Consider the following 18,061-nt stretch of genomic DNA (forward strand, 5'->3'; position numbering starts at 1 on the left):
ATGTTTTTCGTTAGATCCTCAGACCTTATTCATCTTATAACTGAAACTCTGTACCCTATTACCAACCTCTCCTTATTTCCCCCGAACCACACCCTGGCAACCACTTTTCTGCTCTGTTTCTAGCCTTCGACTTTTTTTTTTTTTTTTAAGATTTCACATATAAGTGATTCTCTGCAGTATTTGTCTTCCTCTGCCTGGTTTATTTTAGGTTAATTACATTTTTAAAGTATTCCAACCCATGTCCTCAAAAGCTGTAAAATCTTCCTTTACAAATCAGAGTTTTTATTTAAATTGTATAAAAACCATATATGGTTTGCATTTTTCTTATTAGTCATCCATTTTATACACATCAGTGTATACATGTCAATCCCAGTCTCCCAATTCATCCCACCACCACCCCCACCCCGCCACTTTCCCCCCTTGGTGTCCATACGTCTGTTCTCTACATCTGTGTCTCAACTTCTGCCCTGCAAACCGGCTCATCTGTACCATTTTTCTAGGTTCCACATACATGCGTTAATATACGATATTTGTTTTGCTCTTTCTGACTTACTTCACTCCGTATGACAGTCTCTAGATCCATCCACATCTCAACAAATGACCCAATTTCGTTCCTTTTTATGGCTGAGTAATATTCCATTGTATATATGTACCACATCTTCTTTATCCATTCGTCTGTCGACGGGCATTTAGGTTGCTTCCATGACCTGGCTATTGTAAATAGTGCTGCAATGAACACTGGGGTGCATGTGTCTTTTTGAATTATGGTTTTCTCTGGGTATATGCCCAGTAGTGGGGTTGCTGGGTCATATGGTAATTCTATTTTTAGTTTTTTAAGGAACCTCCATACTGTTCTCCATAGTGGCTGTATCAATTTACATTCCCACCAACAGTGCAAGAGGGTTCCCTTTTCTCCACACCCTCTCCAGCATTTGTTGTTTGTAGATTTTCAGATGATGCCCATTCTAACTGGTGTGAGGTGATACCTCATTGTAGTCTTGATTTGCATTTCTCTAATAATTAGTGATGTTGAGCAGCTTTGCATGTGCTTCTTGGCCATCTGTATGTCTTCTTTGGAGAAATGTCTATTTAGGTCTTCTGCCCATTTTTGGATTGGGGTGTTTGTTTCTTTAATATTGAGCTGCATGAGCTGTTTATATATTTTGGAGATTAATCCTTTGTCAGTTGCTTTGTTTGCAAATACTTTCTCCCATTCTGAGGGTTGTCTTTTCATCTTGTTTATGGTTTCCTTTGCTGTGCAAAAGATTTGAAGTTTCATTAGGTCTCATTTGTTTATTTGTGTTTTTATTTCCATTACTCTAGGAGGTGGATCAAAAAAGATCTTGCTGTGATTTATGTCAAAGAGTGTCCTTCCTATGTTTTCCTCTAAGAGTTTTAGAGTGTCCGGTCTCACATTTAGGTCTCTAATCAATTTTGAGTTTATTTTTGTGTATGGTGTTAGGGAGTGTTCTAATTTCATTCTTTTACATGTAGCTGTCCAGTTTTCCCAGCACCACTTATTGAAGAGACTGTCTTTTCTCCATTGTATATCCTTGCCTCTTTGTCATAGATTAGTTGACCATAGGTGCGTGGGTTTATCTCTGGGCTTTCTACCTTGTTCCATTGATCTATATTTCTGTTTTTGTGCCAGTACCATATTGCCTTGATTAATGTAGCTTTGTAGTATAGTCTGAAGTTAGGGAGCCTGATTCCTCCAGCTCTGTTTTTTTCCCTCAAGACTGCTTTGGCTATTTGCGGTATTTTGTGTATCATATAAATTTAGAGATTTTTTGTTCTAGTTCTGTAAAAAATGCCATTGGTAATTTGATAGGAATTGCATTGAATCTGTAGATTGCTTTGGGTAGTATAGTCATTTTCACAATATTGATTCTTCCAATACAAGAACATGGTATATCTCTCCATTTGTTGGTATCATCTTTAATTTCTTTCATCAGTGTCTTATAGTTTTCTGCATACAGGTCTTTTGTCTCCCTAGGTAGGTTTATTCCTAGGTATTTTATTCTTTTTGTTGCAATGGTAAATGGGAGTGTTTCCTTAATTTCTCTTTCACATTTTTCATCATTAGTGTATAGGAATGCAAGAGATTTCTGTGCACTAATTTTGTATCCTGCAACTTTACCAAATTCATTGATTACTCTAGTAGTTTTCTGGTGGCATCTTTAGGATTCTCGATGTATAGTATCATGTCATCTGCAAACAGTGACAGTTTTACTTCTTCTTTTCCAATTTGGATTCTTTTTATTTCTTTTTCTTCTCTGATTGCCGTGGCTAGGACTTCCAAAACTATGTTGAATAATAGTGGTGAGAGTGGACATCCTTGTCTTGTTCCTGATCTTAGAGGAAATGCTTTCAGTTTTTCACCATTGAGAATGATGTTTGCTGTGGGTTTGTCATATATGGCCTTTATTATGTTGAGGTAGGTTCCCTCTATGCCCACTTTCTGGAGAGTTTTTACCATAAATGGGTGTTGAATTTTGTCAAAAGCTTTTTCTGCATCTATTGAGATGATCATATGGGTTTTCTTCTTCAGTTTGTTAATATGGTGTATCACATTGATTGATTTGCATATGTTGAAGAATCCTTGCATCCCTGGGATAAATCCCACTTGATCATGGTGTATGACTCTTTTAATGTATTGTTGGATTTTGTCTACTAGTATTTTGCTGAGGATTTTTCCATCTATATTCATGAGTGATATTGGTCTGTAATTTTCTTTTTTTGTAGTATCTTTGTCTGGTTTTGGTGTCAGGGTGATGGTGGCCTCATAAAATGAGTTTGGGAGTGTTCCTTCCTCCGCAAATTTTTGGAAGAGTTTGAGAAGGATGGGTGTTAGCTCTTCTCTAAATGTTTGATAGAATTCACCTGTGAAGCCGTCTGGTCCTGGACTTTTGTTTGTTGGAAGATTTTTAATCACGGTTTCAATTTCACTCCTTGTGATTGGTCTGTACATATTTTCTATTTCTTCCTGGTTCAGTCTTGGAAGGTTATACCCTTCTAAAAATTTGTCCATTTCTTCCAGGTCGTCCATTTTATTGGCCTAGAGCTGCTTGTAGTAATCTCTTAGGATGCTTTGTATTTCTGCACTGTCTGTTGTAACTTCTCCTTTTTCATTTCTAATCTTATTGATTTGAGTCCTCTCCCTCTTTTTCTTGATAAGTTTGGCTAATGGTTTATCAATTTTGTTTACCTTCTGAAAGAACCAGCTTTTAGTTTTATTGATCTTTGCTATTGTTTTCTTTGTTTCTATTTCATTTATTTCTGCTCTGATCTTTATGATTTCTTTCCTTCTGCTAACTTTGGGTTTTGTTTGTTCTTCTTCCTCTAGTTCCTTTAGGTGTAAGGTTAGATTGTTTATTTGAGATTTTTCTTGTTTCTTGAGGTCAGCTAGTATAGCTATAAACTTCCCTCTTAGAACTGCTTTTGCTGCATCTCATAGGTTTTGGATCATTGTGTTTTCATTGTCATTTGTCTCTAGGTATTTTTCTATTTCCTCTTTGATTTCCTCAGTGATCTCTTGGTTATTTAGTAACGTATTATTTAGTCTCCGTGTGTTTGTGTTTTTTACGGTTTTTTCCGTGTAATTCATTTCTAATCTCATAGCGTTGTGGTCAGAAAAGACGCTGGATATGATTTCAATTTTCTTAAATTTACTGAGGCTTGATTTGTGACCCAAGATGTGATCTATCCTGGAGAATGTTCCATGCGCACTTGAGAAGAAAGTGTAATCTGCTGTTTATGGATGGAATATCCTATAAATATCAATTAAATCTATCCGGTCTATCGTGTCATTTAAAGTTTCTGTTTCCTTATTTATTTTCATTTTGGATGATCTGTCCATTGGTGTAAGTGAGGTGTTAAAGTCCCCCACTATTACTGTGTTACTGTCGATTTCCTCTTTTATAGCTGTTAGCAGTTGCCTTATGTATTTAGGTGCCCCTATGTTGGGTGCATATATATTTATAATTGTTATATCTTTTTCCTGGATTGATCCCTTGATCATTATGTAGTGTCCTTCCTTGTCTCTTGTAACATTCTTTATTTTAAAGTCTATTGTATCTGATATAAGTATTGCTACTCCAGCTTTCTTTTGATTTCCATTTGCATGGAATATCTTTTTCCATCCCCTCACTTTCAGTCTGTATGTGTCCCTAGGTCTGAAGTGGGTCTCTTGTAGACAGCATATATATGGGTCCTGTTTTTGTATCCATTCAGCGAGCCTGTTTCTTTTGTTTCTTTATTTTTTTATTTTTTAGTTAATTAATTAATTTATTTAAAATTTTTTTTTTTTTGGCTGTGTTGGGTCTTCGTTTCTGTGCGTGGGCTTTCTCAAATTGCGGCAAGTGGGGGCCACTCTTCATCACAGTGCGCGGGCCTCTCACTATCGCGGCCTCTCCTGTTGCGGAGCTCAAGCTCCAGACGCGCAGGCTCAGCAGTTGTGGCTCATGGGCCCAGCCGCTCTGCGGCATGTGGGATCTTCCCAGACCAGGGCTCGAACCCGTGTCCCCTGCATTGGCAGGCAGATTCTCAACCGCTGCGCCACCAGGGAAGCCCGAGCCTGTTTCTTTTGGTTGGAGCATTTAATCCATTCACGTTTAAGGCAATTATGTATGTTCCTATGACCATTTTCTTAATTGTTTTGGGTGTGTTTTTGTAGGTCCTTTTCTTCTCTTCTGTTTCCCACTTAGAGAATTTTCTTTAGCATTTGTTGTAGAGCTGGTTTGGTGGTGCTGAATTCTCTTAGCTTTTGCATGTCTGTAAAGCTTCAGATTTCTCCATCGAATCTGAATGAGATCCTTGCTGGGTAGAGTAATCTTGGTTGTAGGTTCTTCCCTTTCATCGCTTTAAGTATATCATGCCACTCCCTTCTGGCTTGTAGAGTTTCTGTTGAGAAATCAGCTGTTAACCTTATGGGAGTTCCCTTCTATGTTATTTGTCATTTTTCCCTTGCTGCTTTCAATAATTTTTCTTTGTCTTTAATTTTTGCCAATTTGATTACCATGTGTCTCGGCGTGTTTCTCCTTGGGTTTATCCTGTATGAGAATCTCTGTGCTTCCTGGACTTGAGTGGCTATTTCCTTTCCCATGTTAGGGAAGTTTTCGACTATAATCTCTTCAAATATTTTCTCTGGTCCTTTCTCTCTCTCTCCTCCTTCTGGGACCCCTATAATGTGAATGTTGTTGCGTTTAATGTTGTCCCAGAGGTCTCTTAGGCTGTCTTCATTTCTTTTCATCCTTTTTTCCTTATTTTGTTCCACAGCAGTGAATTCCACCATTCTGTCTTCCAGGTCACTTATCCGTTCTTCTGCTTCAGTTATTCTCCTATTGATTCCTTCTAGTGTAGTTTTCATTTCAGTTATTATATTGTTCATCTCTATTTATTTGTTCTTTAGTTCTTCTAGGTCTTTGTTAAACATTTCTTGCATCTTCTCAATCTTTGCCTCCATTCTTTTTCTGAGGTCTTGGATCATCTTCAGTATCATTATTCTGAATCCTTTTGCTGGAAGGTTGCCTATCTCCACTTCATTTAGTTGTTTTTCTGGAGTTTTATCTTGTTCCTTCCTCTGGTACATAGCCCTGTGCCTTTTCATCTTGTCTATCTTTCTGTGAATGTGGTTTTTGTTCCGCAGGCTGCAGGATTGTAGTTCTTCTTGCTTCTGCTCTCTGCCCTCTGGTGGATGAGGCTATCTAAGAAGCTTGTGCAAGTTTCCTGATGGGAGGGACTGGTGGTGGGTAGAGCTGACTGTTGCTCTACTGAGAGCTCAGTAAAACTTTAATCCTCTTGAGTGTTGATGGGTGGGGCTGGGTTCACTCCCTGTTGGTTGTTTGGCCTGAGGCGACCCAACACTGGAGCCTACCTGGGCTCTTTGGTGGGGCTAATGGCTGACTCTGGGAGGGCTCACGCCAAGTAGTACTTCCCAGAACTTCTGCTGCCAGTGTCCTTATCCCCACAGTGAGCCACAGCCACCCCCGCCTCTGCAGGAGACCTTCCAACACTAGCTGGTAGGTCTGGTTCAGTCTCCCCTGGGGTCACTGCTCCTTTCCCTGGGTCCCGATGCACACACTACTTTGTGTGTGTCCTTCAAGAGTGGAGTCTCTGTTTCCCCCAGTCCTGTCGAAGTCCTGCAATCAAATCCCACTAGCCTTCAAAGTCTGATTCTCTAGGAATTCCTCCTCCCATTGCCGGACCCCCAGGTTGGGAAGCCTGACGTGGGGCTCAGAACCTTCACTCCAGTGGGTGGACTTCTATGTTATAAGTGTTCTGCAGTCTGTAAGTCACCCACCCAGCAGTTAAGGATTTGATTTTACTGTGATTGCACCCCTCCTACTGTCTCATTGTGGCTTCTCCTTTGTCTTTGGATGAGGGGTATGTTTTTTGGTGAGTTCCAGTGTCTTCCTGTCGATGATTGTCCAACAGCTAGTTGTGATTCTGGTGTTCTCACAAGAGCGAGTGAGAGCAAGTGCTTTTACTGTGCCATCTTGGTTCAGGCTCTATATGATAGCTTGCATTTTATACTACACAAAATTTAACCAGTAAACAGCTACATTACCAAATATTTTATTTCCTGAGCATATCTAAACTAAAAAATATAGTCATGTTTACCTGGTGGACAAAATACCAAGTTATCAGATGTTGCTACTTATGAAAAAAACAGACATATCCCAGGTCTCAGATGACCTCCAATGAATGGTACAGGTTTGCTTCACTTTAGATCATGCAAACGTATCACAAGAGTAACTTGATTAAATAGTAATGTGCTTTAATTGACCAAAAGATGAAAAATTCTTTTAAAAAGTAATGTTGAAAAGACAACATGGTAATGTATAACTGAAACAGAAGTCAAGGACTAGGTGTCAGGACAACTGGTCCTCTACCACTGACTAGCTGGGACCTTGGGCAAGTAAGTTACTATCTGAGCCTTATCATAAATAAACTCTGAGGAGATAGAGTAGGCTATCACTAAGATATCTTCCAAATTTAGATTTTTATGAACAGTAAAAAAGGGTCAGAAAGGGGAAAATGATCACTTCCTAAGAAAAAAAATGACATATTCATATACGTCACATATTTATAATGTGTCGAGTATTACCTGTGTGAGGCACAGAGTACACACTAAACTCAAAGAGAGACTAAACTCCAAGCAGAGAAAATCCTTTTAAAAATGTTTGTTTGGGACAGTTTATGAAAAGTAGAAATTGGTATCTAGTTATTTATTAAACAGTAATTAGCAAACATTTTTGTTTACAATGCATAGAGGTTTTAATGCATTGAAACAAACGTACACTATGAAATACCTTTTATAAGTAAAAGCATTCAAATAGATGTTTACAAAAATTGTATTTGTTTATCTATGTCCAGTCAAACGTTATTCATTTCCAGTAAAGCGTCCAAAAGAGCCCAAGCACTGTTAGCATTTTTTAATTCATAGATATGCGTGTGTATATAAATATAAGTATGTGCCATAAATTCAGAGATATGTTTTCATATATCACAAAAGAAAATTCATTGACTATTTTCAGTTAAAATTTATTGATGCCCACATCAGACACTTAGTCCCTCAAGTAATAAACTTGTTTCATAAATGGTAATGGGTGTTCAAATAAACACACCAAAAAGGATTTGCTCTAGCTAATTTGAATCATACGGCCCTTGTCTGGCTTTTTTTTTTTTTTTTTGACTTCATTTATTTATTTATTTTTTGGCTGCTGAGCGGGGGCTTTCTCTAGTTGCGGCGAGCGGGGGCTACTCTTCGTTGCGGTGCGTGGGCTTCTCATTGTGGCGGTTTCTCTTGTTGTGGAGCACGGGCTCTAGGCACGCAGGCTTCAGTAGCTGTGGCATGCAGGCTTCACCAGTCATGGCACATGGGCTTAGTTGCTCCGTGGCATGTGGAATCTTCCCGGACCAGGGCTCGAACCCGTGTCCCCTGCATTGGCGGGCAGATTCTTAACCACTGTGCCACCAGGGAAGTCCGACACTTTTCTGTTTTAAAATTCAATTTAGGGGCTTCCCTGGTGGCGCAGTGGTTAAGATTCTGCCTGTCAGTTCAGGAGACACGGGTTCCAGCCCTGGTCCGGGAAGATCTCACATGCTGCAGAGCAACTACGCCCGTGTGCCACAACTACTCAGCCTGAGCTCTAGAGCCCATGTGCCACAACTACTGAAGCCCGCACGCCTAGAATCCGTGCTCCGCAACAAGAGAAGCCACCAAAATGAGAAGCCTGCACACCGCAACAAAGAGTAGCCCCGCTCACTGCAACCAGAGAAAAGCCTGTGTGCAGCAACGAAGACCCAATGCAGCCAAAAATAAAATAAATAAATAAAATTCTATTTAATTCAGCAGCATTAATTGAACACCTAAAACGTGTAAGTGTCAAACTCCAATCTAATAAAGGCATTTGATTTGACATGGGATTTCTGGGATAAGAGCTCAAGGCATACAACCCTGACAGCAACCAATTCCAAAGCTTAACCATCTATTATAGCTCCACATTCAGCCTAACTCACTCCATCACATGCACCCTTGAATAACATAAATGTCATAGGTGATTGAACTAGTCCAAGTTAAAGCAGAAGTTTGCAAAGTGTCTTTACATGATTGTGTTCTCTTCATCAAGAAAGATGTGGGTTTTTTTATAGTATCTTTTCCAATGCACGTGCCCTTATGCTTCCCAGATGTTCTACTGTGCCCTATTTCTTAGTGTTCATGATGATGGGAACCACTGGGGTTTGCTTAGTGGCAGTCCTGACTGTCCTTCAAGCTAGCAGAGTACTGCTGAACAAAACTTTGCCATCATTCCACCTTCATTCCAGAATCACCTTCTTCTGGTGATGGATGCCTGACATGTGACTCCTTTATTCCTCAAATCCTTTACGCTTTGTATTGACAATTCTTTCCCTTACTCATGCCAGTGTGTTTATGAATTAGGCCAAACCACAGTTATAATTGTCATCTCTAAAATCACACTTAAATTCTGAAATCAGCTTTACTTTAGTACTAAGTTATTAATTCATTAGTGTCTTCGAACCATTTTATGAAACACAAGATATCTGTCTGAGCACTACAGAGGGACACAAAAGATGACACAAGATTCCCCTTCAGGAATTTGCAATAGAGTTGGAGAAACAGGACAACTAGACATGAAAATGAATAATGTAAGGCAGACTGTCGTGAGCATCCAATCAGTGGAACAGATAATAGGCACTAGTGAAGATATCCCTGTGGCCTTCATGGCAGGGGTCAGACTGAGGCTTGTTCTTAAGGAAATAAGAGAGAATTCGAATAGGTGAGGAGTGGGTGTTTCAGGTGTATGAGAAGGCCAAAAATGTCTAGGTAAAACTTTCATTAAAAGCAGGTGGGTGGGGTAGGGTAGCAAGGTTGGGGGAGAGGAGGCTTGTACTTGAGAATAGTAGGAAATCAGGCACACAATAGCCAGTCTCTTTGGAATTTTCATCTTTTTGAAAATGGCAGTGCCATTGAAGGATTTTAATCAAAAATTGTGTTTAAATATGATTTATCTGACTGTTACACATGGAAGGAGGTGGCAGTAATTGGGAAAAGTAAGATCAACTAAAAGCCTCTGGGAATGTTTTTTAGGAGTCCCAAAACAGATTGGTAGCAATGAACTTGAAATAAAATACAGAAGAGACACTGGCATTTGAGTATTATCTCTATGGAGAGGGTGAGTCAGAGACCCTGATTTACTGAATTTCACACAGACTTTGTATTCCTAGTGAACATGTTGTTTAAACATTCAACAGTAAAATCATAGGCCCATGTAGTGAGTGAAGTTAGTATTTAACACCAACCTATTTTACATTAATGCTTACAGATTTTGGATACAAACATCTTTAATCTACTTCAACGCACATGCCCCATGCTTCTCCCACATGGGCATATTTGCAACTATACATGAGGATGGAGGGTGGACATATGTACAGAGCCTGTACCAGATGCCAGGCCCTCAGCCAATGCCATGACCACTGACAGGTTGCTGACTTCCCATCTGTCTCTGCTCCAGACTGTGCTCCTGCCCTCCAGCCTTGTCCAGGCATCCGTCTCTGAGACTCCCTCACCTGGATGTCCCTAGACTTCTCCAGCTCAACATCTGCAACACTGAACACGTCGTTTCCTTTCCCTGGAGGCTGCTCCTCTTCACACAAGGTTCCCATCTCAAAGAACGGCAGAAACCTGGGCCTCTTCCTTGGGTTCTCCCACTGCCTCACTCCACACATGATCTATCCTTAAGTTCTGTTGATTCTACTTCCGGGATATCTCTCTTATTTAGCCACCTCTTGCCATTTCCAGCGTCACCTCTTTGGTGCAAGCTACCACCATCTGTTGCCTGCCAAAGCTTCCTAAGTTGGCCTCCTGGCATCCCAGCGGCTACCCTCCCATCCACTGCCCACACAGCAGCCAGTACGTGTGACCTTTCTAAAATGAAAATATGTTTGAATTGCTTATCTGCTTAAAACCCTTTAATGGTTTCCTATTGATGCTAGAATAAAGTGCAAACCCCCTCATGCTCCACAAAGCCCGTTATAGTCTGGCTCCTGCCCATCTCTCCATGCTTGCTTGGCATCTCTCTCCTCTCTAAGCACCAGCCACATGAAATTCGTTCAGTTCCTCTAACAGTCCATGCTCTGACTCTCTTCCTGGCCCCAACATATCCTATTTTTCCTGCCAGGAACACTTTTTCCCCTTCCTGAAAATTCTTATGCCAAGGAATGATTATCCTGAGCTGGAAGGACAGATTCACATTGATAATGATCATTATTCCGCATTGTATGTATACAGTCTTCTATATGTGTTAATAGTTTTAGCTATATCCCTGTAACTACAAGAACCATATTTTGCAAACTACAATTCTGAATAGGACTGAATTTTGGACAATAGGACTGTCTTAGAACATTTTGGCTTTAGATAAGTTCCATTTTTTGTAGAAGTGGACATTTAGAACCCTGGACTTCTCCCATCAGGGACAGGGGGCTGCAGTAAGATTCCAAAAGGACAGAGGACAGCAGCTGCTCTAGGTACACGGCACTTGATGGGGTTGAGGGCAGGCTACCCCAAGTCGTGCTACTCCAGCATGAGGATTATTTTGAGCTGAAAACAATCAAAGCCCAAAAGACTCAGGAAGAGCCTCTGAACTACCCCTTTACTGCCTAAAAGAATTTAAGGTAGGAGGACTGTCCCAGGAAGAAGCTATCACTATAGATAACTGTAATGAAGTATTGAAATTAGGACTGGTAGACAAGGAGAAGCCTAGCAAAGCTGTTTGATCAAAGGCTTCTCTGTGTCCCACTGTCTCTGGATGGCCCAGCAAACATTAACTCTTTCTGTCTTCCTGTGAATTATCTTACTTTCCCTCAAGGAAAAATAAGCCTCAGACTCCCAGCTCCTTCTCCTTGGTCCAGAATATATAAAAACCTCACCGTGCCTTGCTGTCTTTGAAATTCTTCATACTTAAGTGAATTCCCCATCCGCATGTAATAAATTTGATTTTTCTCCTGTTAACCTGCCTTGTGTCATTTTAATTGCCAGCCAAAAGAACCAAGGGGGGGAAGGGGAAATTCCCCCTCTCCTGCACACAATGGGCTTGATATTTAGTCCAGTGTGTTGCTAAAGATTAATCTTGTGGAGTTTTCTTATGCCTCAGTGAAGCGATGCCAAAAACAACACACACACACACACACACACACACACACCCCTCTATGCCCCTTATGAGTGTAAATCATCTTTGAGGCACCCAGAGGAAGATCTGTCACTTGAAGGAAGGAGGAGCAGAGAGCCCTCTACTTGCCCTTACCTACCTCAGGATATAGCCTTATTGTCCAAGAGCAGGGTGTAATTAAGCCCTTTGTCAGGGTTAAATAGGAAAAAACTCATTCCATAAGGAGGAACAGGAGAAGTGGTTCCAGCTTCAGAATGAATGGACAAGGATACCTAGACCGATTTGAACCCAGAACTCCTGGGGCAAGTGGCCTGGGCTTTGTGGTGGGATTTGAGCACCTGGGAACCCCAAGTAACAGAAATCGTTGGCAGAACTTACCATGAAGGCAACGAGATGATCTTCCCTGAAAGATCCTTTAAGGGCATTATGCTAAGTGAAATAAGACAGACAGAGAAAAACAAATACCGTATGATCTCACTTATACGTGGAATCGTAAAAAAACAGACTCACAGAAACAGAGAACAGATTGGTCGTTGCCAGAGGAGGTGGGGGGAGGATGGGTTAAAGGGGTCAAACTTCCAGTTATAGGATAAATTAAGTCACAGGTTGTAATGTGCAGCATGGTGACTATCGTTAACAATACTGTACTGTGTATGAAAAGTTGCTAAGAGAGTACAGCTTAAAAGATCCCATCGTAAGAAAAAACTTTTGTTAACTGCGTGAGGTGATAGGTTAACTAAACTTATTGTGCTCATCACTTTGCAATGATCATACATTAAATCATTATGTTGTACACCTTAAACTAATACAATGTTATATGTCAATGATATCTTAATAAAAGTGGGGAAAAAAGATCCTGAGGACTTGTGAATGGACAGATCAATAGCGGCCCAGCATCAGCTGCTAGAATATCTTGGACCTAGTTGTCAACGGCGGCGCATGCTGGCCTGAGAGCCAATGGGGCAATGACAAAGGCATACAGCCCTGGCTCTGGTCGCCTGGGGATGGAAGTCAGCAGCCTCTCCAAAGCCCCCTCAGGGTTTCTGGCCCTTATCACAGCGCTAATTTTACACCTATTTCTAAACTCTTCTGGTTATTATGGAAACAATAATGGTTAACTGGGAGTTTGTGAAACCTCTTACTGGTTTAGTCAAGATCCCACAACGAATAACAGGCAGAGATTGAAACCAAAAAAAAAAAAAAGCGACACAGTAAAGATGGGTGGTAGATTGTGCCGTCAAAAACAAAGAAATAGAGGTGAGAAAGGAGAGACCCATGAGCTCATTGGCCCATGACAGTCAAAGACAGTTCCCTACAATGTTTTGATGGTCTCTGGTTCTGACTGTAGCCACTGGAAGCTATGCCAAATCACGTTAAGTCTGCATAAAGTGAGGTTTCTGGACAGAGGAATGTGACACAGAACCAGGGCAATGTGACTAGACCCCATTATCTCAGTGCCTTTGATAACATACTGGAGAGCAGAGTGGGGTTTTGAATCGACTGAAATCTTCCATAAATGGACTCTAAATGCAGGCTACATAACTTCCAAAAACTCCCTAGAGAAATTCCTATTATGTACACGGAAGGGGGAATGAAGCCAGTCCCATCTGGCTGGGTGGAGAACATTCTCTGCTTAGCGAAACTTCATGGTTCTTGTGTTTAGTGCCAAATGCATGTTCATACTAGACCAAGGCCCTGCCCACAGAGGTGTAAGTGTATGAGTTAGATGGCGCAGGCAGTGCTGGGGAATTCTTTGTCTCTAAAACATCAAAACCACAAGGCAAGATATTAATAAGGTTATCATTTTTATAAAGTCCCTAATGAGTTATGAGCCAATATTATGATGAACGTTGGTCAGGGTTGCTAGAGCAAAATAGAGTGACATTATCTTTTTCCATTAGCCTTCTATCATTACACAAGCTAAAATCAAGAACAGACTGAGATGCATCACGAGTGACTTTTGCTCAGTGGCACTGACACTCTCAGGGAAACCTCAGAACTTTAAAGTAAATGCACAATGAAATTATTAGGAAATACAGTAAAGGCACAAATGGATGAGGTGACTCAACTCAAACGTCACCTGCCCAGAAAGGCCTCCCCTGACAAGCCTTCTCCCTTCTTCCCTACGTAGTAACCTCTAGTTACTCTGTAACACATAGCTTTGATAACTATCAAGTTATCTTGTGAATTTGTACGTGTGTTTGCCCCTCTTTCCTGTTTGAATGTAGACCCCAAAGAGGGGTACTTTGCATGGCTCATTACTCTGTTCCTAATACCTTTATAGGTTGGCACAGAGTAAGTCCTCAATAACATTTGACTGGTTACCTTTCCAACTGCCAAATGACAAAGAGCTCAATTATCTGTACCTGAAGGTTTTTCAGAGTCCAGAAAAACCAGCATTCACATCAATTTATCAAAAACATCACGTACTGGAATGAGAAATCTTTTTTATTATGGACCCAACAGTAATTAAATCGGTACGTAGAGGCAACATGGTCTGAAGCAATGCAACTCCAAGTGTGGTCCACGGGCTAATGGCATCAGTATCCCTTGGCAGTTTGTTAGAAAACCAAAATCAGGGCCCCAGTATCAGTATATCTGAAGGTGGATCCAAAAAAAAAAAAAATCTGTTTAGCAAGTTTTCCAGGCGATTCTTATGTGCCCTAAAGTTTTGAGTAACTTCTTCAGAAATCAAGGTGAAAATAAACAAGAAATGTCATAAGGACTAGGATTTTGCCAGGGACAATTGGTACATTCTTGCTGTCACTGAGATCTTTAAAAATCAGGAAAAAGGAAGAGGAGGAATTATACTCAAAATTCTATGCATGAATATGGTGCTCCGTCTACATGTGCCATCAGATACCTACTCCACGTCCCGTTGCGCTAAGGCTTCCCTGCCCTGACTAAACAACCAGCAAGCTGGCCACGCTCTTTGTGTACAAAACCCTCCCTTCGTTCGATTTCCCTCTCCTTCCAGAGGCAGCACCATCCGTGGCTCTTTCTAGGAATCATTCTAACAGATGACTGAGCAGACCAACTGAGAAAAGGCAGCCTAACTGGGGACCAGAGGGCAGCCGTGCTATACCGTGATTTAGATGTCTGATGCAGTCACTCAGGAGGGCACTGAACTTCTTCTGGTCAGCGGCATCCTGGAAGCAGAAGTAGCCATGTCTGAGGAATGGCTGCCACAGGTACACCGGGAATTCCTTGGGCAGGACCACAAAGGGTTGCGCGTTCTCCTTCTCACTGGACGCTGAAGAAACATGGAAAACGCAAAGATGTTTTAAAACGTGTATCTCTCATTTAAAATATTTATTTCAGGCTGTGAAGGTTTATTTCCGGCTGGCGGGCAGCCAGTGCGATGGAAAGGTGGTGTGAGATGTCTTCACAGGGTGGGGGAAAAGAAGAGTTCCGCTTCACCTGTCTCACTCCAGCAGGTGGCCTCACCTCCTATCCACAGGGACAACCAAGGCCATCAGACATAATCTATCTCAATTTCCTCACCAGGAATGAGCCACAAACAGAGCTCACTCCTCCCTACCCATCCTCAGCAGTTGATGCGTCTACCTGTCAGGCACTCACCCTACTCTCCCCCAGGCTCCCATCCCACCAGGTCTGCTCTCTGCCCTGCACTCTCTCCCGCCTTCTTGTCACTGCTACACTAGCATTTGCTGCTTTGATGCCATCAACCTCTATTCTCACCCTAGTCTTGTTCCTGCCCCACCAGTCCCAAAACCAAATTGCCTGTTACTAATGTCATCCTGACTGCCGGCCTATGGCTTCTTCATTACCCACCCTCTCAACCCGATTGGAAACATCTGCTGCTGTCAATTACCCCTTCTTTTGAAAACATTCTCTTGACTTCCAGGGGCCCCTCTCTCCTCGTGTCCTTCATGCTTTTTAAAAATTGTTTCCCCTTTTCAGCTTTATTGGTTCCTCTGCCCCTTCTCCCCATCTCCCTCTTTAAGTGTCGGTATTTACCCTGTTCTGTGCTGGTTTTTGCTCCCTTCTCACCTCTACTCTCCTGAGGTGTCATCATTCTTCCCGTGACTTTGCATATTGCTTCTGCAATTCATATTTCCTTTTCCTCCTTCCTTTCCACCATGCTTTTGCATGGAAAACTCTCATTCGTCCTTCAAAAGTCAGTTCAAAAGCCACCTCCTCTGGGGTGCCTTTGTCGGCAGCACCCTCTGCCACCAGAGACAGAGCTGGGTGCTCCCTACCTTGTTCTCCCAAAGTAATGTAATGATCTGTTTTCGTGTCTGGTACCCACACTCAGAGTGAGAGACATAAAGTGAGATAAGCCTCCCCAGCCAAATAATTTTCCCTGGGAAGCAGAACCACTGCCCCGGAGCTCCTAGAGGATGGAGGCCTCACCTTACTTATCTTTGTATGCTCAGCCCATAGCAGAGCCATGGGACCTAGTAGATGTTCTACTACAGTTTGCTGAATGAATAAACGTGCTGTGTTGTCCTAGGAAATTTTAAAAGCCTTAAACAATGGGACTTTCACCTCTTCCCTCAAAATCAATTCCAAGAAACTCATGTTAACCCATTATCATTCAGATCCCCTGTCTAAACTTGATTCCCCTCCATGCATTCCAATTCTATGATATTGCACTCGGTTAAATGAGCCCCAGCTTATTTCCAGAGTCACGGAAAACAAGCAGAAGAAAAAATGAGTTCTGTGCTCTCAGCCTACATAATGGGCACAATCTCAAGGAAAGCAAGGGAAGAGGGACCCAGTAAGAGGCAACTGAAAGCACCGGACATACCAAGAAACTGATCATAACCATAAGGAAGGCTCCAGAACTGAGTCTTGCTACGGGCAAATGAATAAATCAAGATTGGCTTCGATAAAGAATAGATTTCCTGGGGCATACATTGGAATTCTGTTTCTGAAGGTAACAGAGTCAAATGCACTGGGAGCACAAACTTTGGCCCACCAGTCCCTAGCAAAATGCCTGGCACGTGATAACATAAGAATGAATCAACACATGAATGACAACAAATGAATAAATGATTGAATGCTGTAGTAGAGACCTCTCAGTTGTAACACATCTCTATTCTCTCCTCTTTCTCAGTAATAAAACCCCTGATTTTTTAGTTGAGCAAGTGCCTGCATACAATAAAGACTACATTTCCAGCCTCCATTGCAGTTTGGTGTGTCACAGCCACTAAGTTTTGGCCAATGAAATGTAACCTGAAGTGGCAGTGAGACTTCCTAGAAGCATCCTTAAGGAGAGGGAATGTGCCTGCCTCCTCATCTTTTCTCCTTCCTCCTGTCTGGAATGAGAAAGCCATGGCTGGAGTTCCAGCAGCCACCTTGGACTATGTAAATCTGGGCCACAACCCAGAGATAAAGGGGCAGAAAGCTAAAAAGTGTCCCTGACATTTATGGAACTGCCACACCAGCCTGTACTGCTAATATCCAAGTATTTTTAGCAAGAAAATAAAAACATGTATTTAATTTGAGCTTTTTGTTGTGTGCAACAAAGTAGATTCTAGCTAATAAAATGCCAAACAAGGGAATCATTTTAGCAAAACACGGGACCATTTTTGAACATCATCTTAGCACACTACTGTGTAAAGAAGACCTATATATATATATTTTTAACATCTTTATTGGAGTATAATTGCTTTACAATGCTGTGTTAGTTTCTGCTTTATAACAAAGTGAATCAGCTATACATATACATGTATCCGCATATCTCCTCCCTCTTGTGTCTCCCTCCCACCCTCCCTATCCCACCCTCCCTATCCCACCCCTCTAGGTGGTCACAAAGCACCGAGCTGATCTCCCTGTGCTATGCAGCTGCTTCCCACTAGCTATCTATTTTACATTTGGTAGTGTATATATGTCCATGCCACTCTCTCACTTTGTCACAGCTTACCCTTCCCTCTCCCCATATCCTCAAGTCCATTCTCTAGTAGGTCTGTGTCTTTATTCCCGTCTTACCACTAGGTTAAGAAGACCTATATTGATAAACCTCCAGTGATTTACCTCTAGTGAGGTTAATTTCTCCCATCTTTATTGTGCCTTTATTCTTTCCAATAAAATTAGAATCACACTGCTGTTAACAGTGTGATTCCTGTTAACATAGTTTTGTGAAAACACTCTCCTTGCCCTTTCCAAGATGTCACAATTTTGTACAAACAATTAAAAGCAACATTCACCACTTATATTTAAAAAAGCCTTCGTAAGCCCCATAAAATTCATTCCTATTAGCTAGCCTCTTGTTATCACTCATTTAACATTTTACAACAATTTTCCAGATACCATTAGTCTGCATTTTTTCTGAGTTGAGTTATAAGGATATCACAAATGATCTACTGTAGAATATTCTATTTTTAAAACTGAGAAGGGCACAA

The 18,061-nt window shown here is 41.4% G+C and overlaps 1 protein-coding gene across 1 annotated transcript in view; it reads right to left on the reverse strand.

Annotated features, from left to right (window-relative positions):
* Positions 1-18,061, reverse strand: part of NIBAN1 (niban apoptosis regulator 1) — a 163,080-nt gene that overhangs the window by 63,267 nt on the left and 81,752 nt on the right. Inside the window, exon 5 of the mRNA XM_007166954.3 lies at positions 14,776-14,943. Coding sequence (XP_007167016.2) covers positions 14,776-14,943 — 168 coding nt within the window. The remainder of the gene's footprint in view (positions 1-14,775; positions 14,944-18,061) is intronic.

Source organism: Balaenoptera acutorostrata, chromosome 1 (assembly GCF_949987535.1).
Source record: "Balaenoptera acutorostrata chromosome 1, mBalAcu1.1, whole genome shotgun sequence".
NCBI lineage: Eukaryota > Metazoa > Chordata > Mammalia > Artiodactyla > Balaenopteridae > Balaenoptera > Balaenoptera acutorostrata.